Source organism: Alternaria incomplexa, assembly GCF_024043165.1.
Source record: "Alternaria incomplexa strain BMP 0042 chromosome Unknown scaffold_5, whole genome shotgun sequence".
In the NCBI taxonomy this organism is placed as follows: domain Eukaryota; kingdom Fungi; phylum Ascomycota; class Dothideomycetes; order Pleosporales; family Pleosporaceae; genus Alternaria; species Alternaria incomplexa.
This window is the reverse complement of record NW_026249854.1, coordinates 475,098-488,074: the sequence shown is the minus strand read 5'-3', so window position 1 is coordinate 488,074 and position 12,977 is coordinate 475,098. Positions and strand designations below refer to the sequence as shown.

At 52.6% G+C, this 12,977-nt stretch overlaps 4 protein-coding genes across 4 annotated transcripts; 2 read left to right on the top strand and 2 right to left on the bottom strand.

Moving 5' to 3' along the window:
- Window positions 1–2,619: 2,619 nt before the first annotated feature.
- Window positions 2,620–3,919, bottom strand: J4E90_004078 (uncharacterized protein; the record flags this gene model as incomplete). The annotated part of the gene is made up of 2 exons (XM_051433644.1): window positions 2,620–3,767; window positions 3,916–3,919. The coding sequence occupies 2 exons, from the start codon at window positions 3,917–3,919 to the stop codon at window positions 2,620–2,622; spliced, it is 1,152 nt and encodes a 383-aa protein (XP_051292162.1).
- A 520-nt stretch (window positions 3,920–4,439) lies between these two features.
- J4E90_004077 (uncharacterized protein) lies at window positions 4,440–6,594 on the bottom strand (the record flags this gene model as incomplete). Its single annotated transcript, XM_051433643.1, has 2 exons — window positions 4,440–6,303; window positions 6,353–6,594. 2 exons carry the CDS (start codon window positions 6,592–6,594, stop codon window positions 4,440–4,442), a joined length of 2,106 nt encoding a protein of 701 aa, XP_051292161.1.
- Window positions 6,595–6,880: 286 nt separating this feature from the next.
- On the top strand, window positions 6,881–7,963 carry J4E90_004076 (uncharacterized protein; the record flags this gene model as incomplete). Its single annotated transcript, XM_051433642.1, has 2 exons — window positions 6,881–7,061; window positions 7,119–7,963. The coding sequence occupies 2 exons, from the start codon at window positions 6,881–6,883 to the stop codon at window positions 7,961–7,963; spliced, it is 1,026 nt and encodes a 341-aa protein (XP_051292160.1).
- Window positions 7,964–9,372: 1,409 nt separating this feature from the next.
- On the top strand, window positions 9,373–11,199 carry J4E90_004075 (uncharacterized protein; the record flags this gene model as incomplete). The annotated part of the gene is made up of 4 exons (XM_051433641.1): window positions 9,373–9,571; window positions 9,637–10,631; window positions 10,684–10,821; window positions 10,999–11,199. 4 exons carry the CDS (start codon window positions 9,373–9,375, stop codon window positions 11,197–11,199), a joined length of 1,533 nt encoding a protein of 510 aa, XP_051292159.1.
- Window positions 11,200–12,977: the final 1,778 nt, after the last annotated feature.

Here is a 12,977-nt window from a genome sequence, read left to right as displayed (position 1 = left end):
TTCAGCCCTATAATCACTATGCGGAAAGGTCTCGAAGCTGAACGAACTCTGTGGATGGAGTAGGGGAGGAATGTCGATGACGATGGGCAATATTTGTAGAGCCTTCAAAGGTCTCAGGACAGTCATTACCACATGGTTGGCCATGTTTCTGTTTGATAGTTGCGCTTTACGGTCGATCGCATAGTCAATGTAAACTCACTTTCGTCCAAAAGTCCACCATCACGATATGAGTGTTTTACATCTATTCTTTGCCTCTGCATATAAGTCGTAGGAACTTGTCACTAGCGCTCTTCTAACACCTCTCATCTCGGGTACATCTCTCTTTGTTTATTACTCAGCAAGCGTCAGTGCACTTGCGGGACATCTGGCTGCTGACGTCGATAGAAGCGCCGGGAGACGGGTGGACACATCCTTCGGGCCATGGGTCCTTGAAGAGAAGCCAGCGAAACAAGCACCGATAAACAAAGTCTTCATATCTAGTCTCGGTGATGTATGGAGTAGTTTGTGGGAGGAATGCCTGCTCAAGTGCAACTGAAGCAAGAGCGACACTCTCTTCCGGCCTAGCGCGGTGACATCATCCCTTCCACTCTCCTTGGGTGCTCCTTCTCTCTTCATTCCTCTGTACATTCACCCAAAGAACACAATGCGTATTCTCTAGGTTCAGTCGTATTCTTTTAATACATGCTCGCGTACTGTTACCAGTGCGCGGCTAGCAGACAGATATGAGAGCGCAGGCTACATCCTCATAACCGTAGCTCGTAGAGCAACTCCAGAATAGTCGACGATATTCACTGGTGGTCCGACCAAATCATGTAGTCATCGTTGGTGCACGGACAGGCTTTATCACCTAGGCAGCGGCAGCTTTTAACGTCTGGACTACAGCAATTCTGGCTCTCTACGTTCGGTCAACATAAAACAATCCCTCAACCTAGCATCATTTGACCTACCCTCTGGAGACCATATAGGCAATCGTCTGATCAGACCACCAGCGAAAAGACAAAATGGACTTGATCGAGCTTCCAGTAGAGCTTCTCAGTCGAGTGTGTCGCTTCCTCGGACGAGCGTCGGGTACCAACAACAACAAGTATTCATACAAGAACAGAGACTTTGGATCGCTGCGATCGACATGCAAAGCCATCTACGCTAGGACCGAGTTCGACGCAAGTATTCGGTACGGCCTCCAGGAATGCTGCTTTGATCTCGAGCCGTCGTCGCTTACTCTCTTCCTACACTTGTCTCGTATCCCCGCCCTCCGCAATCGAATGGTGCGCATAACTGTATGCCCGCTCAAAAAACCCAAGACGACAAGCGACTACGAATGGTATCTGCTACACGAGGACGAGTACAGCTTTGTGAGGTCCGGTGAAGCCGCCCATATGCTCGCCCAATGTTTCCGACAGCATCAAGACGTGGACTCTTTCATCGAGCTAGAGCTACCCTTTGGGACTCATATTGTAAGTGAACAGACAACTGTGCTGCGAGCACTGCAGCTGTCGCAGTTTCCAGAGAAGGTCGCCTATGTCTACCTCTGGCTGGAGAACTCTCAGAAGCCCGAATGGCGGCTGTTTGCAGACTCATTGTCGGAATTTCGACCTTGGATCAAGAAAGCTGTCTTCTTAACACCAAATGCATACGGCAGAGATGTTGCGAAGAGTCGCGAAGTTGGAGCTCTCATCAAGAATGTGCGCCCGGTCCATCCCGATGTATTGAAAGTTGTTGCTGCCACTACTAGTGTTGAACGCCTACAACTCCTAGGGTGCAACGAAGTTCCTGAGCTTAGGATATGCCATGGCTGCGAAAGTCTATTCTCTACACACATGATGGCCCGCTCGTACGAGCATTTGCAGTCACTAGAGCTTTCCGATCTGTACCTAAGTGGTAGCCGACTCCGAGGATTTCTCAAGCGCGCCGAGAAATTGGTGTGGTTCGAGGCAACGGAAGCGACCTTAACGGACGGATCATGGAAGTCGATATACCAGAGATTGAGGAAGCTACCGCTCTGGCATGTCTACCTCGGTCGAAATTACCAGAAACGTGGGCCTCTCACACCAGCCGTACTTCCTCAGGCTTGCCGTGACGGCCATGCAAACAAGAGCAGAAAAGACGCCTATTATGACAATATCAACGTGTTACTCGATGCTCTGATAACGCACTTTCACGTTTGTCGCGTGCACCGAGAACAGGAGTATCGTGGTCCGAAATATTTCGAGGTCTGTTTCTTTGATATTCCGGGGTTGTTTAGAGATGTTTACAAGAGCGACATACAGAAGTATGCTGTAGAGGTAGAAGGGAACTGAAACAGCAGAGGCAACATCCATGACAGCTTGTGGTTTGGGTAGCAAGACCACCCTGTTGAGTAAAACGCTCAACACGAGATCTGCGAACTGCAGAGCAAAAGGCCGCCTGGTTTCAGCTGTTCATTATGTCACTGACATGTGATGACGCGGCAATGTTGTTATATTTGATACATTTGATCTCACTGGGGTTGAACCGTTACTTCATAATACATACATGGATCAGTCGTTGAGACCTGATCAGACCACTTTTACACAACACCGTACTCATGCTTTCATCTCAGTACCAGCACCGCAAACTCCCCCAACCGAAACAAAACTCTTCTTACTTGCTAATGTCATCGCCCCAGACCTGCTTGGCAATCTCTACACTCAGCTTCACCTTAGCCCATTGCTCCTCCTCCGTCAACTCGTTACCCTCAGCTGTGGAGCTGAATCCACACTGGTGGCTCACGCAAAGCTGATCGAGACCCTTGGGGGCAACCTTAGCCGCCTCATGTAGCCTCTTGATGATCTCCTCCTTGTCGTCTAGGGTGTTCTTCTTGCTGCTCATGACACCGAGCACAACGACCTTGTGCTCGGGCAGATGGCGCAGCGGGGAGAAGTCGCCAGATCGCGCATCGTCGTACTCGAGGAAGTAGGCATCAACGTTGAGCTCCTTGAAGAGAACTTCTGAGACGGGCTCGTAGCCGCCAGAGGCGAACCACTTGGAGCGGTAGTTGCCGCGGCAGAGGTGGATGCCGATCTTCATGTCTGCGGGTCGTTTCTCGATGGCCTTGTTGATGAGCTCGGCGTATTTGCGGGGGAGGGTGCTGAGGTCTTCGTTGCGTTCTTGCTCGGCGGCTTTGCGCATGTCGGGGTCGCACAGGTAGGCCAGGTTGGTGTCGTCGAGTTGGACGAAGCGGCAGCCGGCCTTGTACAGGCTGTCTAGTTCCTCCTGGTATACGCGCGCGAGGTCCTCGAAGAAGACATCAAGGTCGGGGTATGCGGAGATGTCGATCGAGGCGCGTCCACCACGGAAATGCACCATTGTTGGCGATGGGATGGCGACTTTTGTGCTCGCCTTGCCGCCATTCTCTTTGATCGCTTGCTCAAGGAACTGGAAATCCTTGACCTGAATGGCCTCGGGGTGGGCCAGCTTTCCCTTTACGACCAGCGTTGGTGGCGAGAAGCCATCCTTGTGCCTGATGTTTCCCACTTGACCCTTCTCCTCGATACCTTCGACGTGCTTGAGGAAGTCTAGATGGAAGTATGCGCGGCGGAACTCGCCGTCGGTGATGGATCGGAGACCGCTCTCTATTTGCTTCTTTGCGACGTATTTGATGTGTTCGTCTTCGACATTGCGGAGCTCGTCGGCGGTGATCTCACCGTTGGCTGCCTTTGTACGCGCTTCGAGGACGGCTTTGGGGCGGAGGAAGGAGCCGACGTGGTCGGCCCGATATACACCAGTGGGAAGAGGCATTGTGTCTAGTTCTGTACGACGGTTAGCATGCTGTGCCACTATCGCAGCGTCAAGACTTACATGAGATGTTGTGGTTTTTGCTATGCGATAGTTTGTCTGTCAGACACAATGATGCTGTAGTTTGGCTAGAGGCTTAGCAATAAGATGACGAGACGGGACGCATCTGCCGAAAATTCGTACACGGCCTCGTCGGTCCTCCATGGCATAACGTACCCGTCCGCGTCTAATCATGAAGCTAGTGGGCCACGGCAGTTACAATTTTGGAGCTAAGACCCTGAATTGGGGGCGCCGAGGAATAGCGGGCGCGGGCAACTTGCTCCGAAGGGAAGTCACACCGCGGGCGAAAGCTCGTAGAAAACATCAAACGCAGGCAAAGACCCTGTGTACATGAGACGCTCGCCATGGGAAACTCATCCCGTGGAAGAGAGTAGTGCCGGTGGCTGTCAGCTCTGCAGCTTCTGGACCTGGAGGGGTTTGCATGACGTTCGGCGGGGTAACCTCACCAAACTTCAGTTCGCGACACCACACTCGGATTCGCGGACCGTGCACATACCCAAAGGTCAAAAGTAGATGAAATTGGGTATATTGAAAGATGCACGATGAAGTAAGATAGAGGGTGTTACATGTGGCCGATAACCATACGAATGGTCGACCAGGCAACGACACATACCTCGTGGTATCACTTATGCAGCCTTCACAAGCTTCGCTTCAAGTAACTCGCCAAATGAGCCTTCCCACAAGCCCTCATCCTCGTCGTCCTCTTCCATGAGGAGAGCGTCGGCCGCGTTGTAGATGCGATTGCCCTTGCTGTCAAACTTCTTCTCCCTCTTTGGGAGATCGCGCAAAGCAATCTTGAGCTGGATCGTACCCGCACCAGGGCCTGAGTCGCCTTCTTGCTCTACAGTAGCTGTCTTGTATCCGCTAATCTCGGGTGTAACAGTGACGGGATTCACGGTAAAGAATTTGCAGGCGATGACCGCACCAGCCTTCATGTCGGACGACGTGAGATCTGGCAGGGTGCTCATGTCTTCAGGAAGTGGTGGCAGATCAGACTGCGCAGCCATTGCAAGATCTTGGCGCAGCTGGTCCTCGACGGCTGCGTTGATGGACTCAGAGTCGGCGTTCGTTGTGGGGGCATCGTCGTAGTCTAAGATGATCTTCTCTTCCTCCTCTTCTTCTACTGGTGTTGCCTCCTGCTGCACATTACTCCGCCTCTTTTGCTTCTTTTTTCTAGCTTTGTCATGCATAAGCTTGCTGGCTGGGTCCCAGTGCTGCTGAAACGGGAAGGGCGGAGCGCTGAGCTCAAAGTCCTCTTCCCAGCATTCAAACGCCGAGAGGTTGATTCGGGTTTTCCAGAAATCGGGGTTTGACCACTCTTCAGGCTCAGGTGTCGGTGCCTTCGCTTTTGTCTTCCGAACAGGCCCAGCCTGTCGAGCAAGTATCCGACCAATGGCGCGGGTGTCTGGTCGCAGTCTTCTGGAGGTAGGCTCTTTCTTCGCCGGTGGCTCTTCTTCCACTAGGGTAGTAGTGGCTTTCTCAGCGACCGGAGTCGTTGGCTGTATGGCCTCGTCCGCTGGTGCAGTCGCTTCTGTGCTTTCTCCGAACCTCGCCATCAGGTCCCGTTTCCTTCGCTCCAGCTCTGTCGTGTCTTCCGCGACCTCCTCTGCCGGCTCATCTTCGTCTAATCGTTTTCTCTTGCCTTGGGATTTGGCAAAAGGTTGTGTGTGTCGAGGTTCTTCCTCATCCAGACCATACCTGCCGTCTTCGTAGGCGGTCAGGTCACTGAACGTAGCGGTTCCGGGAAGCTTGCCAGACGCCTTGAGACTACGCAGACGATTAGCTCTTGTACGTCGCGAGTTCCTCAGCTTTGTAGCTTTGAGTCCATCTCCGGGGGGTACATGCGTTGTGGCTGCTTTGGTCTTGCAACCGTCTTTGGAAGACAAGACATCGGGCGGGGAGCTTGCGTCGCTATCGTCGGAGTCGGAGTCGGAATCGCTCGAGGTGTCTGTCTCTGAATCTGAATCCGAAGTATCTGAGGCACTAGACGACGCGTCCGACTTTGCCTTTGCCATTGCGTCTGCCTCTGAGTCGGAATCTAAGTCTGAGTCTGAGTCCGAGTCCGAGTCGTCTGAAGAGGACGCCTCCTCCTCTGCTTCTTCGGGTGCAAAGTCATCATCATCTTCCTCGCTGTCGTCCGAATCATCAATTTCGGGCTGCTCGAACTGCACCGACTTGACTACCCGTTGCGCCCTTGATGCTTTATTCCCCGACCCTTTGTGACCGCTCAGCGCCGCAACATCGTCGCGCGCTTCGGATGGTTCTCCATGTTCCGTTAGAAGTCCCACAGCTTCAGTATCATCGTCGGACTGCCCATCGTCCAGTCGGCGTCGTTTGCGCGGAGGTATGCGAACAGCAGGTCGATTTGGTTGGCGCAGGTAGGGTCGACCGAAGGGAACGCCATCGACGAGATGTTGGCCTCCGTCTGATATTTGATCACGGCCGGTGAGGGTGCGCGCGCGTACTTCGGCAGTCATGAGTGGGCGGATGCTGGTAGGCTGTTAGCAGATGTTAGTGTAGAGGTTTTAGAATCACGTACGAAACATGATCGTCTTCTTTGAGCGCATTCGTGACGGGCATAAAGTGCAGGCACTCGAAGCCGCCCACCTCGACGACATAGTGCTCCAGGCCCCAGTGCTCGGCCTCTAGCGGGATAATGTGGTTGACATCCTCGAGCAGACGCGTAATGGTGTATGCCTGCGTGCTGTTCGTTTCGGGCACGCTCCAGAGTATGTTGGCGGCAGGCAAGCCATTCCGCTGGACCGTCAGTCGAAGCCTCATGATGGCGTGTTGAGGCGCATGTGTTCGCGCGTCAAATGCGATGGTCGCGAACTTTTGGAAGGAGCTAGGGCGATGACGATCCCTGCATTCGAGCCTAACCCTATTTGATTAGCCCCTTCTCCACTTCTAGATTCACCGGCATGTCACTGCAAACAGCAGGTGTATTACCACCCGCACATGACGCAATCCTCGATTTTGATCTGAGCTATATATCACTAACCTAGGACTACAAGTTCGACATAGTCAATTGCTGTCCGTTCCAATTCAGATTTCGCAAACTGTAACGATGCCTATGATGCCCATCAGTACGCTCAAAGGTTCCTGGAAACGTCTTCTCGACGACGAACGTCTGCGCCGATCTTCCCAGGTCCTCTCCGTTATCGACGATCATGTCTGCATCTTCGGTGGTGAGGTGAAGCCAAGGGAGCCGCTGGATGATAAAGTCGACATTTTCTCGCTCAAGTCTGGTATTACTTCCCCTCTTTGTAAGAGGCCATCAAGGTACAGCACTAACGACGCCACAGATGCAAAGCGTTTGGAAACGAAAGGTGTCTCTTCGGCGCCCACTCCCCGCGTTGGAAGTGCTTCGGCTGTACTGAATGGGAAAATGTACCTTTTCTCTGGTCGGGGTGGCATCGACATGGCTCCAATAGAGGAAGATGGCGCAGTGTGGTGCTTCGACCCCTCAAGCTCAGCCTGGTCCAAGATCATGCCTGCTGATTCATCTGCGCCATATCCACCAGCTCGCAGTTATCACTGCTCTACTAGCGATGGCAAAGACACCTTCTTCCTCCATGCTGGATGTCCCGCAAGTGGCCGTCTCTCAGATCTGTGGATGTTCAACATCAACGAACGTACATGGAAACAAGCCCCCGACGCTCCGGCGCCGCATCGAGGAGGAACTTCTATCGCTTACAGTGGTGGCAAGCTTTACAGGATGAATGGATTTGATGGAACCACGGAGCAGGGTGGTAGTATCGACGTCTTCGATCTTGCCAACAATACTTGGTCAACTGACACATTCAAAGCGGATGGCAACGATGGACCTGAAGCTCGTAGTGTTTGTGTTCTACTGCCAGTCAAGCTGGCTCGAAAAGACAAGCTCCTTACTCTCTTCGGTGAACATGACCCTTCATCGCTCGGTCATGCCGGTGCAGGCAAGATGTTGAAGGACGTCTGGATATATGACATCAGCGAGAAGTGGTGGACTCAACTACAACCCGATGGCAGCGATGGTACTCCTGACCCCCGTGGTTGGTTTGATGCTGATGTGGTCAAGGCTGAGAGCGGCAACGACAGCGTCATCATTCATGGTGGGCTCGGTGAGAACAACGAGCGTTTGACGGACATGTGGCAACTTGCCTTCTAGGTATGTACATGATACAAAATGGATACCTTTCACTGCGTTTGCGATCATGAATTCTTTTGGCGCTTTGATTTGGTTACCAGTCATCAGTTGCTCATTGTAGAACCTACGCCTGAGTACCCAAACTGCAGCTCGACGCTCATGGAAACACGTTAAGCTAGGAACATTGTCATACCCGAATAGATTGTCATGGCTCTTGGGTCCAAGGCCCCACTGGTGATCGCGTGTCAGCAAGTCTGGGTAGTACCTTCCGTGCCTGTGCTCACACTGGGGAAGGAGCCTTCATCTAGGAAATACCAAAAAACAAGAATGCGGCAAGTATACTAGCATATCAGCTTCACACGAGGTAAAATATGCTACTGGTATAGAAGCCATCTGGATGCATGTTGCTGCTGCTGCTGCTGCCATGAACAAACGTCACCGGGTCAGTACGAGCTCCATGGGTTTCCGAGGAAAAATAGTCGACTGTTTAAATGTATCCGGAAAGCGCTGTCACTGCTTTGTTGCTGCGGAACGAAGCCTCAGGGTTGTGATGAGGAGACCGAGTTCGGCTCTGTAGATATGAAGAAGCCACCTGAGCTTTGGAACTGAAAGTTGCGCGGTCGCACCTTCCCGATAGTGCGACCGCCGAAGTAGGAATCTCAACGTATTCGGTTCCAAATAACCCGGTGCTCACGATAGATGAGCGTTTTCCCCAAGACCTTTGTCTGATCTGGGTTCTAGTCGGAATGTGGAGGAGGGTGTAGAGTAATCCCTGTGGTATCTGTTCCACCCGTCTGGGCCAATACACAAATGCTGTTGCATACAATGACGCCCTGTACCTAGAATGGAACTTTGGATATTTGTAGACGCGCGACACAGAAATTGTGTCGATGCAATCAGTGGGCAGGATGCATCCAGCAATGGCTCAGATGGTTGGTGAGTCTGAGAACCTTGATTCTCCTAATTGTTCCCCAGCTTTCTGTAGAACATTCAGATCATCTGAAAATAGAAGAACCCGTAGGCATACTTTTAGTGTTGACATGGTGGGATGGTGGTGCTTCTTCATCGGATGCAGTTCGTGTCAAGGACGCGTTTACCTCGGCTATACGACTTTGATGTCTGCACATCGATCCCATTCACCCAACAACGCGGTTCGCTGTATCATCTCTCAACCACCGAAATGGCCAGTATATGCCGAACGCTAATGATGTGAGATATCCAGAATCCGTTCAATGTTCGTACGAGCATGCTAGGCTCCGCTCCACATCCCGCTCCCGCCATCCGCTCCTTCTCCGCGCGTCATCGCTTCCCCGCACAACGAACCTTCGGACGAGCCTAAACATGTAGCAGATCGCGCGAAATGCGTCGCGAAAGCTATAAGAGGACATCGCGATTAGACTGCTGTTGTATCTGTGACTGAGGTTGTCAAAATGCATTCCGAAGTTCTTGCTTTCGCAGCTGTCGTAGCTGCTGTCGCGCGCATCCTCTTTCCGTTGTTCAAAAATGTATCTTCACCATTGCGAAATGTACCTGGACCAGCCGCAACACGATTCACAGACCTGTGGTATCTTTGGAGAGTGAGAAGAGGAGGCTTTGAACAGGACAACATCGAGCTGCATCGAAAGCATGGTGAGTTGGACCCTGCCGGCCTGTTCCTGATCTGTCCCGATACCATACTTACACTACTACCACAGGCGAAATAGTCCGCTACGGTCCGAATCGATACTCCCTCTCCTCTCCCGATGCTCAGAAAACTGTCTACGGGCATGGCGCCAAATTTCCAAAGTCTTCGTGGTACGCAACCTGGCAGAACCCGTCACCCTCGCAGTGGTCCCTCTTCGCCGACCAATCTATACCAAGACACAGCGAGAACCGGAGGCAATATCAAAGCGCATACACAATGTCATCGCTCGTCAGCTACGAGCCGTACGTCGACGAGTGCACAGACCTGTTCAGCCAGCGCCTCCAGGAGGTAGCGAGTGCGGGTGCATATGCCGACATGGGGCATTGGCTGCAATGCTATGCCTTCGATGTTATTGGATTGATCACATACTCGAAGCGACTGGGCTTCTTGGATAGGGGTGAGGATATCCGTGGCGTGATTGCGGCTCTCGAAGATCACCTGTGGTACGCTACCTTTACGGGCATCTTCTCCTGGCTGCACAAATATCTCTTTCCCATCCGAAATTGGCTGGCTGGTCCGACAGGCACTGGGAGGGCGTATGTCATGAAGTTCACGCAAGAGCGCATTGCGGAACACGAGAAGGAGCAGACCAAAGCCATTCCCGTCGATGGCATTGAGGAAGGCAAGACAAGCATGGACTTCCTTTCCAAATTCTTCAAGAAGAATGCAGATGACCCCAAGGCGTTTACAATGTACCATCTCAGCATGGGCTGCGTTTCGAACATGGTCGCTGGTTCAGATACTACAGCAATCAGTCTCTCCGCAATCCTCTACTACCTACTCAAGTTCCCGCAAACCTTCGAGACTCTGCGTCAAGAGATCGACGAGCGGCAGCGCGAAGGCAAGATTGGCCACTACATCACATTCAAGGAAAGCCAGGAAATGCCGTATCTTCAAGCCGTCATGAAGGAGGCGCTGCGAATGCACCCAGCTACTGGCCTACCACTCGAGCGCGTGGTACCCGCTGGAGGAGCGAGCATATGTGATCAGTTCTTTCCCGAGGGCGTAAGTTGCCGTGCATGCCAAATCGCGCTCTCTAGGCTGACTGCTTGTGTAGACTATCGTCGGAATCAACTCCTGGGTGGCTCACCGCAACACATCTGTTTTCGGCCCTGACGCAGACGTGTTCAGACCTGAGCGCTGGCTCAGCTCCGATAAAGAAAAGCTTAGTCTCATGGACCGCAACTGGATGCCGGTAAGTCGTAGCACCCGAATGTCACCTTGATCGGCTTCTGCCGACCGCTGCGTCGTCGTTTCCACAAACATAACGCCACTCGTTCACCATTGCCTCTTTCGCCATCTCAGCCAGCCTCACCAAATCCTTCATCTCTTTTCTCTCACGATGGACAGCGGCTAACAAAAGTGGCAACAGTTTGGTCTAGGCTCACGAACGTGCATCGGAAGACACATCTCGCACTTGGAGATGTCCAAGCTAATCCCCATGCTGGTGCGCGACTTTGATTTTTCGCTCGCCCCCCACCTGCAGGCTGCAGATTGGGAAACGACGAATTACTGGTTCGTCAAGCCGAGGGATTTCCAAGTCAAGGTCATGGTAAGGCGACAGGGCCTCTGATGTTGAGGAACGTATCGCAGCAGCGACGGCCCGTCGGGTAGCTGAGTACCCGGTTCTGGGTGCGACTGTGATTGTCGGTTGCTATACTTGGAATGACAGATAGAGTAGTTGAGCAATCGAGGACGAGATTGACATGGTAACGTGCAGTAGCGGAGTGGAACTGCAAGGTATCATAGGCCCGATGTGAGCTGGCAGATAACGGCCCAATCGCAAAGTAAAAAGTACTTACCCTGTTGCTGCAACTGCTAGGGCTAGCGAGCATCGCAATGCATAGACGAAGTATTGTATATTGTGAGAAGCCCTGGTGGCGCTCCGAGTTGCAATCTACACCTTCTGGAATACCGTGGCGCCCAGCCGAAGCCTCCGCGGATTGTGCCGTCCCACATTGTCCTCAGCCCGCCTCATCATGGGTTCTGGCTTGCAGTATGCAAGGCGATGGAGCAGACAAGTTGCCACCGGTAAATCCCTCGCGTGGCTGCCTAGCAAGGCTGTTGCCGCGGTTGATGAGCGACAAGAAAAAACCTGGAAGTAGGGAGATTGGTGTTGGAGACCAGAGTGGATGATGCCTTGATTGTAAGCACACCATGATGTTGGAATATGCACGAGAGATGAGAGGGTGTTGGCTAGTCGCTGCCCCTCCTCTGCGGCATGTAGTCCAAGTAGGCAACCCCTCTTGCATCATACCTAAGATCAACCATGAGTGAATCTCGGTACCCTAGCCACGCCCCTGATCCCACGCCTGTGGACTTGGAAGTTCGGAAAAGCAAACAAAACCTCCTGCGGTGACTGAAACGGCCAACCCCAGAAGGTCCCAAAAAAAGTAAACACCCTCCCAGTTGCCGACTTGACTGGGTACCAGGCCCGCCAACTGTGGGACAAGTGGAACAAGACAATCAAAATCGGGATGATGCGGCGCAGTTCGTGCGCTCCCGTGTACAGATAAGCGGAAGCGCCTCCGCCGGTGAGCCCCTGCAGCAACTTAAACAGGTGGGAGTCGTGCTCGCGCCCAAGGCCTCTGATTCGCCGACATTAGCGTTGCAACTACTGCATTTGGATTAGGAGACTGAGTCGCAGGCTAAGTCGTGTGGAGATTAGTGCGAATGTTCAACAGAAAGTTTATCGCGCTTTGGCATCGATACCGTACGTGATTTTCTCAGGGGTGCGATGCATAGCTGGGCAAAGGCGAGAACGGGCGATGGACATGGAGATGCGCGGGGGTGCATTGTTTGCGTGTTCGCTGGGTCAGGGAAGGAAGGTGAGACACGAGTGCTGACGCGACATGCAAGTGATGGACGCGAAGCTGCGAGTGTCTTCGATGCGAGGCTGGAGTGGATGCTTCGCGAGGCTTGTGGGACCATGATTGCGGATACGAGATGCGTCGTACATACAGCGATTATGCACGACGGTGTATTCGGTTATGTCGTGTCGCTGGAGGCCTGTCGCTAGGCTGTCAACTTCCGCTGCACGTAAGCTGCATGGGACTGGTGTGATTGCATAGAAGCGATTGGTGAGAAAAAATTCTATTAGATACTACAGTATTGTTTTGTCCTTATCTGTAAAATGTACGATGTGGACGTTTGATGCCCAAGACGCCTCGGCGCCTCTACCATGCCAGGGAAGAAAAGAAATGGGAAACGTTCATCTAATGTGCCCTTGTGCCCTGACTGACGTTGTGGAAAAGAAATGTGATACGTCCGTGATCGTGAACCCCGGTTTATAGTGTGAAGTGGACCCGTGGGGTTATCAGATAGAAAAAGGAAGGAGCGTTCGGCAGTCAG